A 26,625-nucleotide genomic window follows, 5' to 3' on the forward strand; every position below is an offset into this window, starting at 1 on the left:
TCTAGCCTAGCAACTCCACATGTAAAATATTGTGCATGTTGCATTCAATACGTGAGGGAATATTCAGGGTTGGATTGTCTGAGAGAGTTAAGGGTGGGTGGGTGAAGAAGGTATTGATTCTTGGCCCATCCATTAAGTATGTCCCAATTCTATCTTCTTGTGCTAAAGAAGGACAGAGGTGATATACCTCTCCTTAATGCAGTGCTACAACCGGACTAATATGTAAGATGCTTGATATATGTTAAAGAATATATAACATATTACTTCTCTTCCACTATATGATGGAGAGGAACACTCTGTCCCCGTGTGTATATTCAGGCAATTGAACTGAGCATCCACTCTCAAGGCATACTTTTGTTTGCAATAGGGATGTTAAAGTTTCATTTCAGCAGAGTCTCTTGCCTGCTTCAGGCAAAAAATGGAATCCTGGCTTGGTCCCAGCAACTTGAAAAGAGTCTGATGCCTATACAAATATACATAATGGCAGTCTTAATCATTAGGAATTATGTTATTTTTCTGTTTCTCCAGTAGTGTTTCATAATGAATCCAAATGAGCTAGATGGTTTGCTAGTAGTTTGAATGCTAATTAAATGGAGACCTTCAGCAGTTTGTGACCACTTCTAATGCTTCTAATTTCTGTTTGTTTACATTTCTGTTTATCAGTGAGATTTGTGTTGTAGAAAACCCCAGCATAACAGAAGAATCTTAATTTCTCGCTCTTTCTCTCCTCTTTTTAAGAAGCAAAGCTTCCAAATCTACAGTAAACTCTTCCTTTCAGACATCAGTGCAACTCAGACTATGCCAACAGGGTTTTTTATCTCCCTGAACTAGGAATTCAGAATATTAAGCAGTTCGGAGTAGGATTTACAAGGATTTTACCTGCCTAGTTGCCCCATCATTTTCTCACTTCTGTTCTTCAGTTTTGCTTCAGTGGACAGAAAATGAGATTCTTTGAAAACAAAAGGAATTTAACAACAGCAAAGCAACCAACTAATTGGAGAAAGAAAAGGGGGGAGAGAAAGGGGGCAAAACCATCCTGAAATATGTATTGTTTGCCCATCTGGTTTTTGCTAGTCATAAAACGGTGAATAGAGCATTGACTAGTCAACTGCCTTGAAATCTGGTTAGTCCTAGTTGAAGTTTCTTGCTGATGTTAGAGTAGATAAGTTTCACCCTTGTAGCTACTCCCATCCTTACTCTTCTCAGTGAGGATGTCATTTCATGTCTCTGCATCCCCTTTTTGATAACATCAAAGGAACACCTGCCAAATACTAAGCAGGACCCATGAGCTCACCTGTGCCATTCCTGGTTTAACTGTTCTGACTGATGAACAGGGCAAAGTTCAGAGCTGGTTCCCCACCAGGAGGAGGCAGTTCCAGCTCCCAAAGTGTGGGGAAGGGACCCAGCAATTCTGTGCACGAGGAGGCTGCATTTTGCACAGCAAGGAAACAGCAGCAGTTCCTAAAGCTTGGTTTCTCCTTTAGTGGAAGCATGTATTTACTTCTCTGTCAGTGTGCTTCTGTCTTTCAATGCCTTAAGAACAGAAATGGGTAATAGTGAAATTCAGGAAAAGCTGTATCTTACTTCCTATCACTATTGAAAGAATTCCTTACAGTTTCTTTCAAAAGAGCACATGGAAGAATCAAGCACAAGACCATAAGACCAGGTTGTAACACTAATTCTGATTTTCCTGAATGATACAGAGTGCTATATATGTAAAATAAAACTGGTCCTCCTACTGCTGCTACTGATAATAACAGCAATAACTAAGAGAATGGCACCCCAATTTTAATTCATTATTCTTCAAAGGAACCTCTGAAAATCTGCCTTTTCTTTCCCCAACCCTGTCAAATAGAGAAAAAATACATCCAGTATGCTGGTTTGTTTCATCCACAGGTACAGTAAGTCTTTCTGCTGAATTTTAGAGCATTCTGTCATGTAGGAAGCACCAAATGTCTTGGCTGCATCTTTGTGATTCAACAATATTTATGAACTAAAGTGCAAGAAATGAGAAAAATAAACGGAAAGAGATTTGCTTTCATAAGGCAGATTCTTTTCTCCTTTTCACAGTCTTTCCAGTCTCTTTTGTTTCTTTAATAGCTCTTAAAATATTTTGTTTATGTTCCTGTGTTAAAAAAGTTATTAAGCTCATAATTCCATAAAGAAAACATGGCTTTGCTTTTTTCCAAAATTTCCACCACCAGTGTAACATTGTTTTGTTATAATTGATTTTCAAGTTTGTTTGTTTAAGGTTTCATGAGGTGTAACCTATTGAAATGAGTCACCTAGTTTTCTGGGTGTTCTGACAATTAAAGGTTCCTCTACAATGTAGGTGTAAAAACACAATTAAAATGTTAGCACTAGAATAACTTTCCCTAATCATTGAAAATGGTTTGATTTTTTTGATTTGAAAACACAGTTCAACACACCATCAATTACACTCAGGGCTCATTATGTTTGTGCTGTTGTAATTATCAGTCCTTTTATGTCTTGGGCCTTTCTTGTAGCTCTTTGGAAGAACATTCTGGTTTTGATGCACAGCTGCTTCTTTCATGCAGGTTCTGCCTCAAAAGGAAAGATCTGATACCAAGTGCTGTTGTCAGTTACAAGAAGCAATCACAGCCACCGTTTTTTTATGTTTTCTCAGAAGGGACATATGAGACATTTCAAAGTGTTGTATTGGAGTGTTTCACAACATTTTTTTCTCTTTAAGCAACCCCCTGAACTTGTGCTTTTGTTGTGTCATGGATCCCCTACACATTGTTGCTTCTTTAAAGGATGAAGTTCTGGAGTTCTTACACTGTGTTGTATTTTGCTCCTCGAGTAATCCAATCCACACTGCTGTTGGTATTTGAAGAGGTGGAATAATTGAAGTCAGATTTTGAGAACTGGGAATTTAAAGGAGAGACTTTCTCTAGCACTTCCCTTAGTATTTGTTTCTGTGTGTGACTCTACGGATTAAACAAATGTATTTTTTTAATATTTTCCTTTATCTTGCCAGCATTTAAAACAAGGATTTCTGTAATAGCTGGATATAAAGCTTGTCTCAAAAAAAAGCACCCATCCATAAAAAAAGCATTATGCCAAGATGTGCGATTTGAAATAATAAATATTATCTTTACCAAAATTCTGCTGCTTGGACTTGGCCACAGGGAATGTATCAGCAGAAGGATTGGTATTCCCACCAAGCTGTACATACTCCTCTAGTTTTTTGTTTACTCTGAGATAATGTGACAGACTTCTATTAAAGATTACAAATCCAGTTCAAGAAATCTCGGTGATGCTGTTTGTATGTGTGCCAGGCCACGATGTAAACATGTGCATGAGAAAAATACCTGTTCAGTGCTTTTCAGAATGGGTTTTATATTCTCCATTCTAGGAAACACATTTTGAGCACTTCACACTAAGAAGGTCCCAGAAGTAGTTTGTTTTGGCTGAGAATCATCTGTCAGCCAGCAGATCTTAGAGGTAGAATTAAGTTGGTTAAAATATTTAAAAGCTTGAAATGTGCATTGAGTCAGATGGGAGAAAGGCTGCATCCTTAGATACTGAAAGTAAAGCAAGCATGAAGCATACACAATGTCAAACTGTTGAGGGCTAAGCCTCTGATGAGGGAATTAGTCATGATAGTATTTGTTTAAAGGGTTGGCTAGAGTAGTTCTTTGTGGATGGAATGGAAAACCAAACTATTTGTTTTGTCTGGGCAGGCATTTTTTTCTCAGCATATTTCAGAAAAAGGCAAGTCAACTTCTTTTCTCTGCATCTGTTCTGTGAAATGAGAGACATCTCTTCAGGCAAAAAAAATCTTGCAGTAATTTGTCTGACTATCACAAGACAGGTAAATAAAGCTCGAAAAGCAGATGTTTCAAAGAACAAATCTAAGCAACACTAGGCAATGTGATTTACATTTAACTGTGCATCTTAGCTTCCACAGTTTTTCTATTAATAACTGGAAAATGAATTCTGTAAAAAAGCAGTGATTAGAAGGCAAACTTTCTGAGGTTTCACATGCATTATTTTCTTCCATGTTCTCGTAAAAATGTTACCATGTTAATAGTATAGAAAATTAGTCAATCAACTATAAATTCCTGCTATAAGATGCTAAAAGGCAATTGCTTAAACTGAAGAGAGGTGAACCTAAATAAATAATATACCCTATCAACCGAATGTATATATGCTAGTCAGCAGCTGTGATAGAAGCACACACATCTGAAGAGTTGTAAGATGGAAAGAGGAGGTGATTTTAACTGAGTGTCTGTATTCTCTTGAACATACAGTCAGGAATCAAACATTGCAGACAGTAGGGGAACACATTAGTGATGCCATGTCCTTCATATATGGTATCTTCAAATACATCATTCCAGTTCACTCATAGATGAAGTGTTTTTAAGAACTGCCCTGATGACAGTAGTTTATGTCTTGTTAATAATACTGGAACATTTTGATCATACTCGGTGCCAAATCATACCATTGCTGGTCAGCACACACTTGCTTATGCATGAAAGGAAGATGAGACAGATGTGTCATTGCATCCATCTTCTGAGTTATTTTCCCAGGAGGAATTTTGCTTTCTAGGGTCACCTAGTCAACAGGGAATGAAGCCAAAGAATCTGATACTCAGTGCATGATGCTAGGTAGTCAGCTATAGAAGAGGATGTCAGTGCTGAATTATGCATTTCAAACAGTTCTTTGGGTACAATAACTCATGTGTTCTCTCTACCTGTGCTCCAAGCCAGTTCCATTCAAAATGGGTGTTTTCTTCAACTAAAGTCACAAACCCCTGCTTCTTAGATAACATGACTATCCACTTCTAGGGACTTCATTTCTGTCTCATAGCATGAAGGTTGTCATTGCCTCAACATGCCATTTTGTTGTGGTGATGCCCTTATTATATTCAGGGAATTTCACTCTCATGCATGCAAGAATTGTATTTTTTAAAATATTCTGCTCCTCTTCATGTTGTATCTTGAATTAAATATCTGTGGTTAGTACAATTTGGTTTGAATTCAGTGTTTTCAAGTGTGTATTTAACACTCTTGATGTGAAACAAATCACTTGGGCCTCAGGCAACTTAGGGCTAGAGACACCTACTTTGTGAATTTAAAACTTTATGGGGCAGACAGGCACAGAGATGATGAGCTCAGCCAAAGTGCTGCTGCTGCCTCTAGGCATGCGCATATTAGTTATCCAAGCATGTGTCTGTCAGGGATGCATTTGTCATGCTGTCCTTTAAATGGCTTAGGCCACGCTTTTATGAACACCCTTTGTAGCTTTTTTGCTCAAATTTGACTTAAGATGTATTAAAGTTATTTAAATGTGTGTTTGTCTCTCATCTTGAGTACAGAAGCATGTTGAATAAAAAAATCATGCCAGAGGTCTCATTGAGCCTGTTTTGGGGGTAAAATGAAGTTCTTTTTTTCCAAAGCAATAGCAGGAAGTAACAAAAACTCTAGTAAGGTAATAACAGGATTTATGCAGATGCTTGTGACACTGGAGAAGTCATTTTAATTGTCAGTTTTGCTGAAGCTGTGTGAGCACCTTTCGTGGAACAGGATGATGCTAAAGCTATGGAAGACAGGAGACATAGAAAACTGTGTGTAAGCGCACTCCTAAACATAGTTGAGATATTATATCACTAGCAGATGTTCTGAGAAATTTTCCTCTGCTTGAAGTTGTATTACCAAAGAGGAAGGTATATGGGGGAGCAGGAGGAAAAGAGAGATGGCTGGTGCACTCCAGAATGTTTTCTCACAGAACATGAGGGCAGAGAGAAATTTCCAACCAGAATTTTTGCAGCAGGATTTTATCTCCTCAGGTTGGTGCAGAAGATTTGCACCATATATTTAGTTGTCAGATTGTTAGATGAGGGCTTCTATGTGGTAGTTCCATCAGAGCCCCTACTGTGTTTGGGGTCTACAGTGTACTTTGAAAAATGCATGCTCACTGTTATTACATGGAGATAAGGTTCAGTATATTTTTATCTACGAAATGTTTTGTGCATTGAATATCAAATCCAACAGGCAGAGAAGAAATTTCTGTAGTTGCTGGTTCTTACTTCCTGCTATTACAGAGGAACACCACCATCCAGAGTTTTACTTGCATGGCAATTTCTCTAGTGAGTAAAAGAGATACAAGATATTCCACATGAGTTGACCTTGCTATAAATAAACCTAGCTGTAACCAAGGAAAACAGAATTACACTAGTTTTGTCAAGCTGGCCATAAAGCTGAAATCCTTACTGCAATTGCTACAGAAGGCTGAAATGTCAGCTAATTTCTTTGCAAATCTAACCTCTCACCAATTGTAAATCTAATTTGATGGAAAGTCCATTGGAACAATATGCTGATCTTTGACATTCTCATTATGTATAATGCTTTGTAAAACATTTTCTGAAATAATCTCGTGTGGATTTTTATTTTTTTTCTTTTTGAATGGTTACTATGACCCTGATTTTGAGATAAAAAAAGAATATATTTCAAAGAAAAATAAACTATTAGAGGAAGACAAGGCCTTTATATCACATAGCGTTTTCCTCTGCCAGCATACAGTTGCTTTCTGTGGTATAATTTCTAAGGCTTTATGTGAACTCTTTCTCCCTGATTCATGTGTGTCCATAAATAGAAGGTAAAAGTAATTGGTAGACCTGTTGAATTTTTGAGAGTATGGCTATAACAGTGATGGCAACAGTATAGGACAACAGAGAAAGAACAGTATGACTTAAAGCAATAATAGGATCTTGGCACGCAAATGCTGGATGCTAGTTTATTATTTATTTATTAGGATGGCTGAAATCTCATCTTCATTTTTTTTCCCTTGCATTCTTTGTTTTGGTGGCTTATGGCCCATTTTCTAGAATGACAAATTTTTATCGGACCTCTAGAGATCAACTGGTCCAAGCCCAGCTTAAAGCAGGGCCATCATACATAAAGTTGCTCGGGCCCTCATTCAGGTGTGTCAATGCATGGAGAACCCACAGCATCTCTAGGTAAACTTGCGATGAAAAAAAATTTCATAATATCCAGTTGGAATTTTTGGTGTTCCAGCTTATGTCCATTGCCTCTCCTCTCTGTGCACCTCTAAGAAAAGTCTTGTTCAATCATCTCTTCTTCTTCCCACATGGTAGCTCAAGATAGCAATAGTGTTTCCTCCCTTAACTCTCCCTTCTTAAGCAAAATACTGTAATTCTCTCAGCATCCTCTTCACACATTATGTACTCCAGCCCCCAACCACCTTCTTGATTTTTACTGTCTGTGAGTGCAGGCAGACACTAACTAAGCTGACCTTGGCAGGTTATGAATTTGCTGCTCTTTTATTATTATGTGTCATTCACAAACATTATTATGTCAAATATATTGTATTATAGCTCATACTTGCAGAGAGTACCTTAAAGATTTAACCACTGATACCGTATGGCAAAAAAGGCACAAATGTCTCTTGCAATACCAAACATGTTGATGTGCTGGAACGGTCACTTAAACTACTAAGAGAAGTCACTCTACCTGTACAGATATTATGTTAGAACTTTAACATTTTATGGGTTTCTTATTGTGACTGTTGTGATTGCTTTTGTTGCTCAGTGGTCACAACAATGGTAGGATTACCTTGCAAATGCCATTCCCTGAAACCTTGACAGCAAGGCACAGGTTTGATTGCTTCATGTAATTTTCAAGCTCCAAACCGTATTGTTGCATTTGATTAGCATACAAATAAAGCATCTAATATTTAACTGCTCCCCAGAGATATTAGGATCTTAGTGTAACCAAATATAAAGAAGTTTTAATCATAATTACCTAAGTTTAATTGTAATGCATAAATTATTAGCACTTGTGTGAAAGTTGACATTACTGGGATGAGAAAGAAAACTGAAGCCAGGAGACTATAGCTGTTCGTTTTTTAAACATTAATTCTATTCTACATGCTTATATCAGCTGACATACATCCTCAATGATTCCATTATTAAAATGGAACAACGTTTCCTATTAAATTCAAGGTTATTTATGAACCCAAGGGTTCTTGTCGACCTGTTTAGCAATGTTTAACAACATCCCTAATAACTCTGTTTGTTTCCATAATCTGCAAGGAGATTCATCTTATTTCTGGCTTATTCCCATATTTCTGTTTATTTTTATCTTCATCAATTACCTGGTGTGAATTACTTTCACTAATGTAGCTGTGTAAGGTTATCTTGTTCAGTCTTATCTCTTGGAAATAAAGGCATCCAGCTATTAATTTTGTCATTAGGCAAATTCATAATATTAGCTGCTCTCTGCCTTTTATATAAAAAAAAAAAGATAAAAAAAGAAAAAGCCCCAGAACAATAACCCAAAATATATAACCAACAAAAGCTTAGTAAAAATTAAATCCACGGAAATCTATTTCAAATATTTTTAAATACTTATGTTGCTTGTAAGGACAGGTAAAGTACCTGCCTTACCACTACTACCACATCTAAAAACCATTCTTTTACAAGCTATTCTATGAGTCAAGGTAATAGATTGTTCGTGAATCTCCCTGTACTTTAGAGGAACTGAGGCTCAGATAAAGAGTATACACTCGTGGGTTTATTATATGGCAAGGATTTAAATCTTGTTTTCCATGCTTATTCCCTGGAAAAAACCTTTCTCTCCAATGGTGTCAGCAGCCTGATGTCCTGGAGGAACACCTCCCCAGCCTCTGGACCTCACACATTGCTGGGAGCAGACTGAGTCATTGCTCAGCAGAGCAGACACATATTTTTATGATTGTGCCAGACTATGAGGTAAAAAAAAAAAAACCAAAAAACAAAAAAATAAAAACCTTTCCACCTTAAGTCCTGAAATAGATTTTGATGAAACAGACCACATGCTGCCTCCTTGGCCCAGGTGACAAGAGCAGGTCTTTGATGAGAGGCTGATGCCAGCACGGGGCACTCTGATTACTCGCTGCCCAGCGCCGTGGACTCACTGCTGCCACTGGCACCAGACCCAGACATGCTGGTGTCAGAGAGAACCTGTCGCAATGGGCTCTGAATTCATGAATCTCACCTCCTCAGGAAGAGAAGCAGCTTGCTAAAGCTTTCCAGTAGGCTAAAAACACTGCTTTTCACATCTAAAGGATTCCTACCCACTTCCTTAGTTTGTCTGTGTTCTCCTTTGGTAGCCAGCATCTTGTAAACCAAAGCTGGGATCTAACACCCCAGTTACAGCTCAACAAAAGCACTTAGTTGAGTTTTAAGTCATATTTGTTGCATTTGTTTATGTTTTACTAAATTGAGAGCTGTAACAGCCTTGAAATATCCCCATTTGGCTTCACACCTTTCAGAAACAGTCTCTGGATTTCAGCTGAATGTACTGTCTATGAGCAACATGTAGGGAATGATACTTTCGAGATGTTGTTTAGATAGTCATAACTAAAATTTCACTAACAGAAGTTTCTGCATCAAACAGAATGTCATAATGAACAAAATCACATTTTTGAAGAACACCTTTATTTTCAATCACTTTTGGCATGCAGAATATGTTTCAGAGAGAAACATCATGTCCTTTACATGCATAACATAAAGGGAACAGTCTTATTAGGAAGGAATGGAACAAGGAAAGAGGTACAGAAAAGATGCTCAGCAGTGACATTTGGAAGTCACATTAATTCCAGCTTTGTTTGGAGCATTGTTTTCTGCTTTCACATTTTGTGTTCTTGACTTCCTAGAGAGAACTAAGTTTTTAGAGGTCTTTTAGGAGGAAATGTCATTTAATTAACCACTTCAGTTAAGTAAGAGTGGATGCTAAGTTATGTGGGCTAATGAGACAATTTAGGTTGAAGGGTTTATATAGAAAATCTCATGCAGTTAAAACAGAATAAGAACTGAATAGGGAAAGGAAGGGAAAGTTGCTTGTTGGAGTGATGAAATAGGAGATGAGCAGAATATTTCTAGAGCAAAAGAAACCCACGAGATTTTTTTCCTAGGCTTGTAATGCTTCCAAGGACTTTTTCAAACCATTGTCTGAATGGAAACAAATTTTATCACTGAAGTACAAAGTTGCTGTCCTTTTAAGATATGTAGAGCAGCAAGGGCTTCCTGCTCAGCTTTATAACAACAATTTACAGGGCAAAAGCTCTCTCCTTGATGGGCAGCACAGTGTGTCCTGGTACACTTTCTGGACAGAATGAATGTTTAAGAAGAACATGACAATGTGACCAGAACTATCCATATTTTGTCTAGGAGATAATACTTGCACTTTTTATTAATAAATAAGCACTGGGGTTTTTTTTCAATTTTGAATTCATTTTACTGTTCATTTTACTGAGTTATAAAGCTCAAGACGCTGTAAATCATAAGTCCAGCCCTTCTGACCACAGTTTGTTGCTCTGTAAATATCCTCCAGACATTTTTGCCCAGCTTCTCTTTCTTACAGTAAGTTTTTAAAAGACTTTCAGTAACGTACAAAGTTTTGACTCTCCACTTGTTGCAGCCAACACTACAAGGCGAACTGTAAAGTAAATGATGAAATGGCATTATCATTTTCTGGTTTTCCCTCAAAATTTGTATCGTTTCTTTTTGAGGTTGCTGGTTGGGATTTTTATCTAAGGCAAGGCCCTGAATTTCTGTTCAGAGAGAGATCTGCAATTCTTTTGCTGCAGAAAGTGTATAATTTTAAAATATTGACATATTTTTGCACGACTTTTCTGATTTTTAAAGTTCTCCTCAATAACTGTTCTGGTATGCCACTTAGACTTATTTCCCCAGTGTTAGACTTTCTGCAGCTTTTTCAGCATCAGGAACAAGCTCAGGCTGCTATTAAATTGGGTTTGCCACCTTCAAATAATGTGAGCACAATCAGCATTTAGTAAAATAAACATGGCCCCATTATTTCTTAATGCCTTGCTTAACAACTTTAAGATTAGACTGCATCTCCCAAACTCCCAGTAGGCAGCATTTAAACAGTGAGTAATATTTCTGTCTGCCGTAGTCAAGTAATCCCAAATGTAAGTAATTTACAGGATGGCATTAGGGACTGTTACAAGAGACATATTGTAATATGTCACTGAAAATCAGCCTGCCTCTGCACATTTGATCAACAGCCAGATGGAGGCTTTTATCACATTTATTTAATCTGAAATATACATAGTAATTACAGTGGACCTCTGATTTTTCAGTCCTCATTGCTGTCTCAAGAGAAGGTAGGAAATGAATCTGTCAGATGCAAACTGGTGTGGATGTGACCCACTTGGTGGAATCTGGATGTGTTGCAGCTACTGGTGCTGACAGTAGAGATCATGCTGCTGGAAATGAATGCATGCTGCCAAGTTAAAAAAAAAATAAAAAGAAAAAAGAAGAAAAAAAAGGCCCATAAAGCAAAAACTGTAGCTTTACTTTTGTATGAAAACAGAAAGCTTTAAGGAAAGCAAAGATCAACGTTATTCTTAGCAAATCCATTACCAATCAATGGCATTAAAAGCAAACTGTGTCTTACTAATAGCTAGATGGTATTTAACTTTGAGGCATCTGAAAACAACAGTCTTAATGTTCCCAGAGGAGGATTTGGTTAAGCTATTGAATACCATCAAGCGTGTCATTATTAAATGGGGAAAATATTGTTGACATAAAGAATGGATAGCATTCAATTAAACCAGAGGTTAAAATTCATACAGATTGAAGGTAGTTTTATTTCTTTGACAGAAACTTCATGAATGGATGTTACTATTGTCAGAAAAAATTACAAAAGATTTTATGCCCTAATTAGGGCAGCTATGTAAGAGGCCTCACATACTCACAGTGGTGCACACTTTATTATTAATAATTTACTCCCCTTTAAGTTACTCTGTGCATTACAACAGACTGCTAATGTCTCTCACATCTCTGTTTCTGTGATGAGCTGGATCAGTCAATATCCTTTTTTGGATCAGTTACCCTAACCACTAGTATGCCTGGCTAATCTTCAGGAGATATATTGACAGATAAAATATACTATTAACTGCCAAAGAAGACATTCTGTTACAATTACTCATGCTGAGTAGTCCCATGACAGATTAAATTACCATTCAGCATGAATAAGGTGTCAGATTCTGGCTGTAAGTGGCTGGTTTACTGGGGTGTTTTGATGTCATTATAGGCTTATAATTATTCTAATCTGTTTTGGTAAGAAAAAAATTAGTTTGACAAGCATAAAGAATTCATTTGAACAATAGGTTTTCTTCCACCACAGACCAAATTTTAATTAGAGCTGTTCTTCAATTAAATTAAATCTGCCCTTCTTGGTTTTAAAACTCTCATGCACATACTCAGTACAATGTGCTTTTTACAACTGTGAATGTGTTACTGCCTCTCTGATCCTTTTACAACTCTACCTGTTCTTGGCTAACTTTCTGTGTCTCTGCTTTATGGGTGAGAAAGCCTCCTCCTCACAGCTTCTGCCTCGGGAACAGCTTTGTCTCTCTCCACTTCAATGATCCTCTCCAGCCATTTGTTTCATGCCATTTCTTAACTAAAAGTTTGTCTTTCATCCTCTGCTTACTTGAGGCAGTATTTATTATTTGAGCTCTGCAGTGATACTGATTAGCTCTGGGAAGCAATCTGTGAGAGAATTTACATAACAGCATAAAAAACAAGGTGGCAAAAAAATGACAGTGGAAATATTTATGTTACTTTCTAGTAGGCTTAAGCTATTGGGACTTCCTTAAGTTAGCAGAGTAAGTTTCTTAAATGCTTTGAGAGATCACACTCTTAGCAATCTCACCGTAGTTCATGATGGGTAGTTATGGTGATAATGAGCTGCTTTCTCACAGTATGTGAAGGATAAGAGTGCCAGAGACCATCTGAGTGCCTGGCCTCAGCCCCTGCATTGGCAGCCAGCAACAGATGCCCACGCTCAGCAAATTCCATGGAGCACTTGTTCCATGATCCCTTCCCACACAGTCATATTCAGATTTTCTCCAGCAAACCAAAGTCTGTAGGAAGCAACCAAAAGCCACAATTAAAAGGTACTATGAGGAAGATAGCAGAAAAGTACATTGGCATCTCCAATTTCTGTATTCATTAGAGAATGGTTTAATATTTTTATAGATAATTAGCTCCTGAAGACAGGAAAAGGAGTTGTGCACACATCTACTCCATATGGTCTCAGGCCTTTTTCTGATGATGAAAACCAAGAAGAGCAGAGATCCTCCTATATTTATTGGTGGAAAGCCATCAAAAGAAAGGTGACACTTAGGAAATGTGCTTTTTTCTCACAAAGCAGGAAATCATGAATCTTGATTTTCTAGGTAGAGTTTTTTTTGGTTGTTTTTTTTTAGTATCTAATAGGTGGATATTTCAAAGTTCAATATACTCTCTTTTGTTTTCTCCAATGAAAGCACTGAATATTCTGGAACTTCACTAGAAGATGAAAATTAAAATGCTGGAACAGTTGACTCATTCAACTTAACAGGGAAATTCTCATGTCATCTGTGCCAGTTGTCTCTTTCCCTACAGTGTTGCAGACCACGCTCTAGTGAGATTGCACACACCAGTATGATGTTCAAGCAAATCCCAAGTTTATTCAAAAACACAGGTATATATGACCTCAAGTGACCCCGCCCCAGGTAGAATGGTCTGACTCCAATTGGTTGAGGCTGGAAACATGGCCTTTTAAGGTGAAAATGAAACTTGTAAGGTGGTCATTCAGACCTACCTGAGTTAGAGGTTGCAACACTACAGCCTCCTGTTTCAGCAGACAGAAGCTATAGCTGGATGGGCTGCAAGTATTTCTTCAAACCCCAAATTGACTTAATTATCCTCTACAGAAAATAGTATGAAGGCAAAAAGTTGCAGATTTCAGATCTTTTTTTTCCTAAGACAAAGTCTGAAACATTTAATGAGTTTATTGACAGCCAAAAATATAATGTCAATATGAAAAGTCTTTTATGTGCTCTAATTAGAGGAACTGTTCCCTTCAGGAAAAAAAACTGGAGCTTTTAAAGCAGTACAGGAAAAAAAGAAAAAAAATCTTTAAAAAAACGCTGTGTCAATGACACAGGCACAAAATCTGGAACAAGGCTCTAAGGACCCTGAAAATTATTGTTAAACTTTCCATCTTGACATTGTAGCTATACAGCTGTCTTCCAAGCACTTAAAAAATACATTTACAAAATAAATAGGTAAGGATAATGCTTTTATTCACTTTGACAAGGGCCACCTACTCACAAATACACATCAGAAGACATTTGGGTTTTTCTCTCCACTGAAAGAAGTCTTAGATTCACAGAACAACATGAGCTCTTCAAAAGGATCTGTAGTTTCAGCTGCTGAAATGTTAGTGTGGGATTTATCCTTCTGGAATGTGGGCTCTTAATAGGAATGCATATAATTCAGTACTGTGAAAAAACAACTTGGAGGCAAAATGGGCCGAACGTGCTAGTGCAGTAACATGAGAAGAAAACCTATCAATTCCTTTGAAGATTTACAAGTAAACTTTTTTCTTGCCTGTCTTCTGTATGCTTGATGGTGTTCTACTATTAAAACAGTAGTTTATATGTGCTGTATATTAGTACACTGTTTTGTTCTTCTTTGCTTCAGGCACTGAAGGAAAAAGAAGCTTGTCACATATTTTAAGTTCAGAATTGGTTAACAACAAAACACATTTTCAGTGAATTTCACAACCAGCCCCTTTCCCTTTGGGCAGCTACTCTTTGCAATTTAAATGAAGGTGCAGAAACTTTCTTCTCCCCCTTTAACAATACTTTCACAAGTTTCACGTCAGTGTATTTTACTGGTTAGTAGTATATTACAAAAAGGAGATTAAAAGTACCTATTCCAGCACTCCAGGCCAGGCAAGAGGAAATGAATTCTGGGGTGCCCAAATTAAGATGCTAAAATGGGTAAATTCTACTGACCAGCATTTATCACAGAGAGCACTACTGCCACTTTTCCTAAGGCAAATACCATGTCAGCTATCACTTCAGGCTAACTTTCTATCCATATTGTGAGAAAATCCTTACTTTAATCTTTTTTCCTACTAGTTTAAGACTAAATCATTGAGGTTCTGTTTTTGAGGTTTGTTTTTTGTTGGTTGTTGTTGTTGTTGGGAGTTTTTTGTTTGGTTGGTTTGGATTGGTTTAAGTTTTACTTTTTTTTCCAGAACTTGCATTGGTGGGACAGTTAAATATAGACTCTGTGGTGAAATCTGGCAAATACTATTAATCTAACTACATTTTAAAATCCAAGTTTGTGTCATAAGGTTCAGAAAGAAATCTCTGCTTTCCATGAGATGCCTTGTGGCTGATTGCCTTTTTAACTGAATCATAGAAATACTGCAATGTGAGTTGACCCATTATGGGACAAGAAGGAAGAGAAGCAGAAAAGAGTGGGTTTTGGAGGAAAGGGAAAAAAAGTGAGGTGGGAAGGACTCAGATGTTATAAATGCCACCTAACCACATGAAAAGCTTCAAACAGGATTTGTGCCATATTGGATTCTAAAATATTTGCAATGGAGAGGAAGCTCTAGTGAGAATTTGAAAACACTACTGAAAAATTGATTCTTGGGCAGAGATTTTGACTGAAGCTTTTGTCTCTGTTAGGGTTTTTATAAAAGTATCTTTCCTACACATTCTCTGGTATCTAATAAGGTTTGAGCTCCTGCCGTAACCTGTGCTCTCAGGTTAGTTACAGGAAAACAATAATCTTGAGATCTTTACTGTCTCTTAAAACTTGTTGTAATGGAACCATGATATTTGGACAGAGTGAGAGTGTGATCACACAAGACATCTCTCATTAGGAAATTAAGATGATATGCAAAGAAATGCCAGTGGGGAATATTTCTAATGTAACTTATGTTCACTGGTGGACTGCACAAACCCCAACTACATGCTTTCCATAGTATTTGCAGTTTGCTCTCTGCTGTCTAAAGCACTTAAAAGTAGTGCAGGTTTAGATGTCTCATGATTTGTGGCTCCTTGATGGATTTTGTCCAGAAACATTCACTGCCTCCCATCACTCCGTTTCACCCTCATCTGCACCAATTCAAGAGCCTCTCAAATATGTCAGAATAATTTATATAATCTTTGTACTTTTTGGATTTCCCCACCCTGAAATGTGGGAAAACCCTCTTTACTGACCTGATTTTGAGCCAGGCCCTTCAAATAATTGCTTTTGCAAGAGTATAAAGTATTGGCAAGTTGTACTGGGGGTCATAGCAAGACCCTGAATATGAGGAAAGAAGCAGGAGTCATTTGAAGAGGTTTTTCTGTAACATGGAGCCATGCCCCAGGATCCCTTGCTGGAGTGATTTTACTGTGCCCCAGCAATTGATTATTCATGAAATCAGTAAAAGTAACTGTAGGTTGGTGGTTTTAATACTTCTGTGGGAAATGGGACATCCTTGTTCTTTTCCCAGCCTTAAGGAACAGTAATATTTGAATAATTCATATACTTAATATATCTTCATTTTGTCAATGCTATTTAAGCTTCACAGCAAATTAGGACCTTTATTTTCATTTTTTTTCTTATAGTAGGAATGGTGAAAACAAATTATTATTTTGGGTATCTCAAACATAGATCATCTCAGAGTGATTTTTTAAAAAACTTCAGTATGTGAGAGAAAAATATGCATTGATTAAGTTCAGCAGTAAAGGGGGCAACTTGAGCACATATTCCCCAAAAAATGCCATTTCAGCATTCACAGATGTACTTGTTCTGCCTTTGCTCAGGAAAGGGTTATCTGACCCTTTCCTGCAGCCTGCTCAGTCAAGTCACCTTTGCATAAATAAGAAGGAAACTTATGCATGTAGAAACTAAAATTAGATGAATAATTAACATATACTTGATGCAAAAGCATGAAAAATGTTCCAAAATTTTTCTGCTTAACTAAAGTGTAAATTCATATTAAAATATTCTACAGTGAAACTTTGTCAGTAGGTCATAAAAAGCACATACCTACTTATTTATTAGGTTTAGGATTTATCTGATGTGTTTAATTTCTTTTTTTTTAATTCCTAGTAATTTTAAGACTGTTATTTAAGTGTGTGTTATTTCATATAAATGAAAGTGAACAAACAGTATATTTGTTTGTTCATATAAGTGAACAAACAGTAACAGCCAAATCTCAGAAGCTGTAAATGGGCACATCCTCACAGCATCAACAGTCAGTATTTTAAAGTATTTTATTTAGAACAAAAGCAAATAAAAGAGAGTTATGGGTTTTTGTGTCATTATATTTCTAAGATTTTCTTAGTCTCATCAAAAGATGAGATAAATAGAAAAGGAGCTGATCTTTGAAGATCTAGTCTGATTCCAGAATTGTAATTTCACTGTTTCAGTCCATGACTCCTGTAGCTGTCTGTGTTCATGCAGTAGAAGAACAGTATATATTTAAAACAGTAACAGTATTTTTTTTTTTTTACTGGAAACAGCTGGATTATAAGTATGCATAGTGCTGTATAGATACCTAAAATACAAAAAGGCATAGTTCTCAAATCCCTATATTTCTATCTTTCAAATACTGTTCAGGCACATTTTGACATAGTAATTATTTATCCAATGATAGATAGCCCCAGATCTATAATTCACTCATGGGGCTTAGGTCATTTCATGAAAGGCAAAAGTATGGTGCATTACTCTGTATGCATAATGTAGAGCATATTTATATTTAATGCTAACATTATTTTTCAATGAGGGACTATTCATGAGGTATATGCTTCCTGTTCAGAACATTGTGTTGTACAGATTTTCATTTTGAGATTTAAAAAAAAATGCTTGTTTCCCAAGAAAATGTTGGCCACTTTGAAGAATCTTTATTTTCCTCTCCTTCATCTTTCCCTTTCTCTCCTTCATTTCCTTTCACCTCTTAAATAAATAAATTGATCCCTGATAGTATAATACATATGCCACATATAAGTTTTTTACCTGGACAAACTTGTAACCAATATAATCTTGATAGCAAGGTTAAGATTATAGCAAAAAAATATAATATTACTTTTGCAGTCTGATTACTACCTGCATTAATTTTAATGTTAAATAATTACAAGTTATAGCAGCATTAGAATCTCATTAATCTACACTAATGGGTGGAAACCTTATATCTGTGCTGTCTTTAGATCACTTCATGTAGTCACATCAGGTTTGTCAGAGGAGGACTGAGTCATTTTATGCAGGATATCACCTGAGGGTGAAAACAGAGGCGTAGTCATCTTGGTGTATTGTGAGGATTTTTATCTATAATGTTTATTAAAGCTCACAGAGGACATATGTTGTAAAACTGGGCACTGAGCTAAGGCTGTGCACTTCAGTCAGCTTTTCAAAAAATGCCTCTAGATAAAGTTCTGTGCTAACCCTTGTCTGGACTATACTCTGCATCAGGAAGTATATTATCCTTTAAAATGTCTCCTTTCATTCTTTAATGTTACTGCCAGTATATGAGCAGGAATTAGTTTTTAGTGGGAATACATGTTCATGCTTCTCCTGACCCAGAGTTGTAGTAGAGCATGTGCTGCAGGACACACATGGGACCTGGTCCTCAGAGCCCAAGTGGGTGCTGCCTTTTTTCTGCAGGGAGGAGGTTTGCCTCATCATTGCCACAGGCAACACAAAAGGAGGGATTTTCTAGATGGCTCAAGCAGGTTGACATTCCTGCAGCAAGCTGTCACCTTCCATTTTCTCAAGTGAGCAGTCACCTCCCCCTTGCTCTGCTCAGAAAGGAAAGCCCCTGCAAGTCATGGGAGAAGATGGCTGGTTGCTCCAGGCTCTTGCTGTGCAAAGGCAGTGGCTCAGCACTCTTGCTTTCCCTGCAAGTCTGCTGATGACAGAACTTGGAGTCTGTTTTAATCACCAAAATAGAGCCTATGTGCCCTTGGATTGATTATGTGTGCTCAGTGTAGTACTACCAACAGCAGCACCATGCCAGGAGCTTTGTGGAGATGGATACCTACTATTTGCCATCATGTCCACAGAAGCAGCTTCCCCAAAGTCCTCTTGGCAGTCAGAAGAGAATGATGTGGGAGCTTGGAAAAGCCAGCAACAAGTGACAGTCACGTCTGATGAGTCCGGTGACTGTTAAGAGCAGAACCAAACCTTTAACAGGTGCCATAGCACTCTCTGCTCCAGCTAACCTGGAAGTGTAGTTTCAGAATGCCTCACAGTTTACAAAAGGAAGGGAAAACATGATTCTTGTATTTCATCTATTGTGGTAGTTTTGGCTTTAGTTTCAGCTAGGCCTCAGCTAGGCCTCAGTTTCAGCAGGCCCAGAGATTTTACATACATTAGAGGGGACAAACATCACCTGACTTAAACAACCAAAGAGATATTTCTTATCGTTTTGATGTCAAAATCGAGTATAAGAGAAGGTTTGGACTGTGCCTGTCTCAGTCCCTTGATAGCTGGGTGCTGAGTGGACCTGCTATCACTGCTGCTGGGGGAGTTGGGCCTCATTCGCCACTTCATAGCTGTTTGGCTTGGGAAAAACCCTTTTTTGTTGTTGGTTTTCTCCTCTCTTGATGGGTATCCTTTGTGGGGAGGTTGTTGGAGCATTTCTGTGAGCTGGGGTGGTGGTGATCTGTGTTGCTGGGTGGGCAACTCGGTAGTTGTTGTTGTCGTTGGTTGTTTTTTTCTCACATTTGTGTATATATATATATGTATTATATAATATTCTATTTTTAATTGTCTCTCTTTTGTATAATATAAGAAGCTTGCTATTTCGGGTTTTGGGTTGTTTTTTTTTCCTTCCTCTTCTCTTGGTGAGGGGGGTGAATTCTCTCTCTCTCTGTGTTAGCCACTTGGCATTTTGCCATCTCAACCTAACAAATCTATATAACATTATATTTATGTAGACTTGTGTGTTCATAGATCATAGAATCATAGAATGGCTTAAGTTGGAAGGGACCTTAAAGATCATCTAGTTCCATGGGTAGGGACACCTTCCTCTAGACAAGGTTGCCTAACACCCCATCCATTTTGGTTTTGAACACTTTCAGGAGGGGGACATCCACAACTTTTCTGGGCAACCTGTTCTAGTGCCTCACCACCCTCAGATTAAAGAATTTTTTTCCTAATATCTAATTTAAACCTAATTTCTCTCAGTTTAAATCCACTTCCCCTTGTCCTGCCATTATATACCCTTGTAAATAGTGCCTCTCCAACTCTCTTGCAGGCTCCCCTCAGGTACTGGAAGGCCACAATTAGGGCACCCCGAAGTCTTCTCCAGGATGAATAATCCCAATTCTCTCAGCCTTCCTCATAGAAGAGGTGCTTCATGCCTCTGTTAAACTTGGTGTCCCTCCTCTGGACTCACTCCAACAGGTCCATGTCTTTCCTGTGCTAAGGACCCCAGAGCTGGCTCACCAGAGTTGAGCAGAGGGGAAGAATCCCCTTCCTCAACCTGCTGCCCATATTGCTTTGGATGCAGCCCAGGATACAACTGGCTTTCTGGGCTGCCAGTGCACATGGTTGGGTAATGTCCAGCCTCTCATCCAACAGCAATCCCAAGTTCTCCTCAGAAGGGCTCTTGATCTGTTCATCCTCCAGCCTGTATCGATACAGGGAGTTGCCCTGACCCAGGTGCAGCACATTGGTTTTGGCATTGTTAACCCTCATGAGATTCCCATACCAGATGTACTGATACATTTGACTGTTATACAATGATCATAGCAGAATGCAATTATGGTATTATGGAATCACACCACTCCAGCAATATCAGAGGCCCCTCTATCTCTTCACAGACTTGCCCTCTTTTCTGTGTAAATATTTTTCCTGCCTTTCCCTTTTGCAAAGCAAAGTAGTTGTTTGCAAACTATTTGTAGAATATAAATAGCTCCTACAAGTGAAATGCCCTTGAAGCAGGGAGAGTGGACTGATTGCAGCATACAGTACATGCTAATAGCATCTTCAGAGAATTACTATTACTTCATAGCAGAGACAGTTTCATTATAACAGAAATCTTACCATGATCCTCAGATCGAATTTTTACTTTCTTCTGCATATATCTGGTGAGTCAACAGTCACAGGTAGCTGGTTCGTTGTTCAAAAGCCTGGGAGAATTACTCACCCCTAAGTGGTGCCATTTCCTGTGATTGTCTCTTTGCAAATTCTGTGAAACATCAGGCAAAGGAACAGGCTAATAACCAGCACAGAAAGCCTGAATCTGACAGTATTCCTAGTGCTCTGCACAGAGTTAGTAAAATGAACCTGATAATACATTGTTATATCTGTTGCAGTGTACTCACGTTGGGTATTAATCGAGCATTCACAAACTGACACTTGAGACTGAGTGATGATCTTTGAGGTTGCTTGATACCTTTATCTGACCAAATTCATGCAGACTCAGCCATGTGCAGAGGAACTTGGCATGGCTGCACTTTATTTCTAGTGCAATAGGATAGGAATGAGGCAAAAAGAATATATAAGGGTTTCCCACTGAGAATCAATGCTATAAATTATGTATTATGCAGACACTGTTCTGCTGATGCTATCCAGTCCCCGATTCTCAGTTCCTTGTTTTTCCTTCTATTAATAGCTATGGCTAGGTTTTCACTTGTAAAATGGTGAAGACAAAACTAGAAACCTTTCCCATTTAATAACCTCTACCAAAGAAGAATAAGGTAATATTCTTCATCACTGTGATGTCCTCAGGGTTTTAGCAATCTGGGAATACAAGCAGCACTGTGTTGTTGATAAGATACTGGGGGTAAAAGTGGGAATAACCATGCTGAATATTAAAGAGGGAAATGCCCTATTTTCACATGATCAGTATAAAACTTGGTATTGTGAACCTTCCTGTTGTATTTTGTCTGTGTAGGACCACTTTTGCTTTTTGTTTCTCCCTCTAGATCCAAATGCTTTGGCTGGACAGACCGGACCTGACCATGCTCTTATAGGAGGCATAGTGGCTGTAGTTGTCTTTGTAACACTATGTTCTATAATTCTTCTTGGTCGATACCTGGCAAGACATAAAGGTAGGACAGATTTAGTGGGAGTTCAGTCACTTTTGGAAGCAAGGCATGATTTCATCTGGGAGTGCCATTGCCTTTTGCCTTCCCCCTGCTTGCTAAATGATTTGAATAAAAGAGCTTAGTTCACAGTCCAGTTGCAAGTGAAGCCCATATGAATTTTAACAAGCTTTCCAGTGGGCTGGCTAGGGCAAGAGATAGGTAGCTAGTTACTTGCCCAAGGTCATCTTATAAGTCAGTTATTTAGAGAGACTAAGAGCTAAGATTGCCCCTTGGTTTCGGCCCTTAACTCTACACACTTGATTATATGATCTCATAGTTTTAACTACAATATCAATTCAGCAGAATATATATATATATATATATCGAGTGAACAAGATTTTTAATTTTAATAAGTTATGTTAATATTTTAAATGTGTATTCAAGAGATAATATTAGAAGCCAGTGGTGAGTTTTCAAATCCATTTACTCAGGATCCCACTGGAATAAGGGGTGCATTCCTGGGGCAAGCTTTACTATATTCAGTGATTTATGATTTCACTTTAATAATTCTTCTCTTTTCATTTTCAGTCTCCTCTTCCATTAGAGATAACAGGGATTAAGTGACACTGATTTCTGACTTCTCAATGATTTGATTTTGACCTAGTTAATTCCAAAATCATTTCCCAAGATTTAACCTCTGAATGTCTTGTAGACTTATTGTTAAAACTCAGTTGATTCCCTTCCACTCCCTTCAAAAAAATTGAAAAAGGAGTGAAGAGAGGATGTGTGTTGGTATTAATTCATGAAGTCTCGTTTTAGATAATCATATGTCTAGCAAACATAAACTGATAGAAACATCTTTTTAATTTGATTGGATTGTGTGAAGGAAAACAAGATTTTTTTTTTAATGAGCCAGTGAAAGTGTGTCTCCTTTGTTTTACTTTCCTGAATGAACAGTTATACTTCTTATGCCAACATAAATAATGCTTTTCACAAAGGAGAAATTGACTAATGTACACAATTCTTTTTATTCATATCCAGAGCACAAAATGTGAGTTGGCTCAGTTAATAAAACTGCCTCAATTTTGTAATTCTTGGAAACTACTATGATACAATTCTGTAAAATTAAAACATAGATACAATCTAGAAAAGAATAAAAATACAAATAATCAATGGCCATTAAAACAAACAAACAAAAAAAAAACAAACAATAAACACCCCAAAGTCTTCAAAGTTAATTTATTTTTGATGGGTAATTACTTCATGAAATAACCAAGATTTTATCACTTATTTTAGGATTGCAGAATATACTGCATGTTACTGCAGTGATATAAAGTGGATTTTTATTAAAATATTACCTTAATTCGTTGTGGATATACTAGAGATTGTGTATGGGCATTATCAATATAAATAATATGACTATTTCACAGGCAAATGAGAAAGTTGAGCATACCTTTATGATGTATACTAAAACTGTGTGAAAATATTTGTCCATTCATGAAACAATTGCAGCATTGTTAGAAATTTACTTCCTATGATGCAGCATAAAGCTAAAAAAGAAACAAACAAAATAACAAAAAAGCCCTCTAATCTTTCTTCTTTTTTTTCTTTCCTGTCGTACTGATTCCTATAGGAACATATTTAACAAATGAAGCGAAAGGAGCTGAAGATGCACCTGATGCCGACACAGCCATTATCAATGCAGAAGGCAGCCAAGTCAATGCAGAGGAGAAAAAAGAGTATTTCATTTAGATGCAGAGCTAGAATCTTGGAGTTTTACTTATCAGGCTGACTGCTGGAGAAAACTGGCTATCATTTCTCAGAATTCATTTCTGCCATCTTCTGCTATCTTTATTAACTCGCATACCTGCTATAAGTAGCCAGTTTATGCCAACAATCAGCTGTTGACATCACCATTCTATAATTACAGTATCATGTGTAAAACAGGACATTTCTTATTGCCTAAAAATCATATCCACTGCTCTCTTAACATACAGTGCTTGAATATACAGCCTTAACAATGTTAATCATCATCTTAATCCAAGTTTTCTACATTTTTAAATGTTATGCAGCTTTCTTTTTCAGTTTTCTTTTATCATGTCCCCACTAGTATGTCATAGAACAAAATTCATAATGAATACTTTTAGGTAAGGTCCTAATTTACTTATGGAAAATGTTAAGTCTAAGATTAGAGGTTTACAAAGAATGTTTTATACATGTCTATCTGTAAGTCAAAAAGCAACTTGTTTTCGAAACATATGCCCTTGGAACCACAATTTGAAATCTGTTTAGTATAGTTTCATGTATGTTTGGATTTGGTGGAGAAAAACATAAGTTCAGTGAATTTTTTGTTTTCTCTTGCTTTGTTTCATTATGATTTAAATGGTACCTTGACAGCAATGCCGTGTCAGTGGTGAAAACATGCTGAATAGCTACACAGATCCAGCAAAGTTAGATAATAGCGCTTTATTTGAAACAATTTGTCCTGCCCCTTTCTTGGCTTTTGGAATCACAAAGCTTAGAGAACTTTCTGAGTAATTTATGTTTTTATAATTTATTTGCTAAACCTGAACTCACCTGCCTACTCAAATTTGAAGTGTTCATGGGACACAACTGCAAGGCGTTTTAGTATATGTATATAGTGCATATAATAAATTCAATTAAACATTATTTGATACATATTCAACTTTTTTTGGCAGTAGCTAAGTCAGTCACAATAAGCATTTTCTAATGTCCATTATATCCCTTTAGATATGACTCAAATCAATATTCTGAGTAGATAACATGTATTAGTATTTATTTTTGTCTGTATGTCCTAGCACTGTTCAGCAGCAAATTTTTCTAGTTCTTGTTAATTTTTAATTTGTTATACAATGGAAGCACAATGTTATATGGAAAGGTAGTTTTAAGCTAACAACCAGTGCACAGCCTCAGGTTTTAAATTACAACCACATTTGATTACTATCCTTAAAAAGTACTATTGAGTTGCTAAAATTCTCAATTTTTAATTTGGCAGTTCCAGAGCTGCTTCTCTATGTTGGTTTGCCAAAAAAAAAAAAAAAAAAAAAAAAAAAAAAAAGAAAAAATAGAAGTGTTAAAACAAAAGATATATGTTTTGTGTATACAGTAAATGGACTAATTCTTTATATTAAATTCCTGTCTATGCATTTTGTGAGGTACAAACTTATGTCACCGTGAATGATAGAGAATTCCTGCCATGCTTTTAGCTCCACAGTGAAAGTCTCTGTTTGGATTATTTCTGAAATTTTTTTGTGTAATTGACAGCTGAAAAATCACATGCTCTTAAATATGACAACAAAACACTGTAAGCCCATTGGCTTATTTCCTCTTCCAATGAAATGAAAAGGTTGCCATAACAGCTCTTGGAAATGATTCTACACTGGAGAATGCAAGTTAGCCTAGTTGGAGCTTGTTTTGCTCCTACGTTTTGCACCTTTGACAAAAGAGTATTTCTCTCTGGTTGATGTTTTTGCGAAGCATAAAAGCTTGATGGTCTGCTGTAAAGGACTTTCTCCTGGGATTTTATTTTTGTGTGGGGAAGGGAGAGTTTGGAGTACGACATCACGTGGTATGGTAAAATGGAAGATAAAGGTGCTGTGTCAGATTATTTATCAGAAGAATATAAACCTTTTAAGGACAATATTAGAGTATTTTAATTGTTTTTGTTGAAGCATTTATCTTGTTAATTTCTAAGAAGAAAAGGTGACGTCAATCAAAGCAGCACTTTTTTTCAAAGTATACAGACATAAATAATATGATGTGGTTGAGTGTTAACATAATAAATCATATACAGTATGACATTTTAAAGAAATAAGTCTGCATTGATGTGGTTGCATGCTTGTTTTTACAGTTCACTCCATACCCATCTGTGGAAAAATGCAATAATCTGTTAATATAATATGGTAGTTTGAGAGAACCAGGTAGGTGCTACTAGACACATTGAAAACTAGTATAGGTTTACAAGATATTCATGTCTTTCAGAACATACGCGTGTGGAAGGCTGGCAAAGGAAGTAATTCAGTTTAATACCAAAAATATGGGTTCTTGTCACAGCAGTAAGTTACATTAGCTACAGCACAGTATCATTTACAACAAATTTATATTTCAGGACCTGGGGACCAGTTCAACCAAGCTTTTAAGAACACAGTCAGCTTTGGGCATCAAAGAAGTTCCACGGGAGTATAAGGCACTGTTCATATGCTTAAAAAATAAGTGCTTCCCTGGATGAGAGCCTTATTTGCTCAAGTGGAATTCCCCACCTCCATGGTGTTTACTACTTTTTTCATTCTTTCTAACTCCAGCTTGCTTGAACAGTAGGGTTGTTACTTGAACCATTACCCTGCCAAGGTCACGTAGGACCTTCCAAAGGAGAATTGGCCTTGTGATAACCATTTCAAACCATTTTCTCCATGGCATAGAAACAGCATTTCAGCTTGACAAAAAAAAGAGATATAAATTGTACTGATATAAATTGTACTGTTAAAATAGGGTTGTTTTTTCATTGGCTTTCAATTAAAACTTCTCACATGTGTTCATTTTTAACACATTTGATCTTCCATTAGCATGCACCTGGTGATGTCTCTTGCATCTGTGCCCAGCAGATGTGAAAAACCCCACACACAGCATTCTACCTGGATAGCACTTTGCAGACCTGTCTGGTCTTCACGGGTCGAAATTATTACACTAGGTGTAACAAGGCATCCCTCTTTTCTGTAAGCAGAATCATGGCTCAAA

General features: G+C 37.1%; 1 protein-coding gene across 3 annotated transcripts in view; it reads left to right on the forward strand.

Annotated features, from left to right (window-relative positions):
- CADM2 (cell adhesion molecule 2) overlaps positions 1 to 24,961 on the forward strand; it is a 601,907-nt gene extending 576,946 nt beyond the window's left edge. For all 3 annotated transcript variants that reach the window (XM_071563511.1, XM_071563530.1, XM_071563521.1), the window contains 2 exons: positions 21,769 to 21,894; positions 23,504 to 24,961. In XM_071563511.1, coding sequence (XP_071419612.1) covers positions 21,769 to 21,894; positions 23,504 to 23,622 — 245 coding nt within the window. In that variant the 3' untranslated portion in view covers positions 23,623 to 24,961. The remainder of the gene's footprint in view (positions 1 to 21,768; positions 21,895 to 23,503) is intronic.
- The last annotated feature ends 1,664 nt before the right edge of the window (positions 24,962 to 26,625 follow it).

The sequence above is a fragment of the Pithys albifrons genome, chromosome 1 (assembly GCF_047495875.1).
Source record: "Pithys albifrons albifrons isolate INPA30051 chromosome 1, PitAlb_v1, whole genome shotgun sequence".
In the NCBI taxonomy this organism is placed as follows: Eukaryota; Metazoa; Chordata; class Aves; order Passeriformes; family Thamnophilidae; genus Pithys; species Pithys albifrons.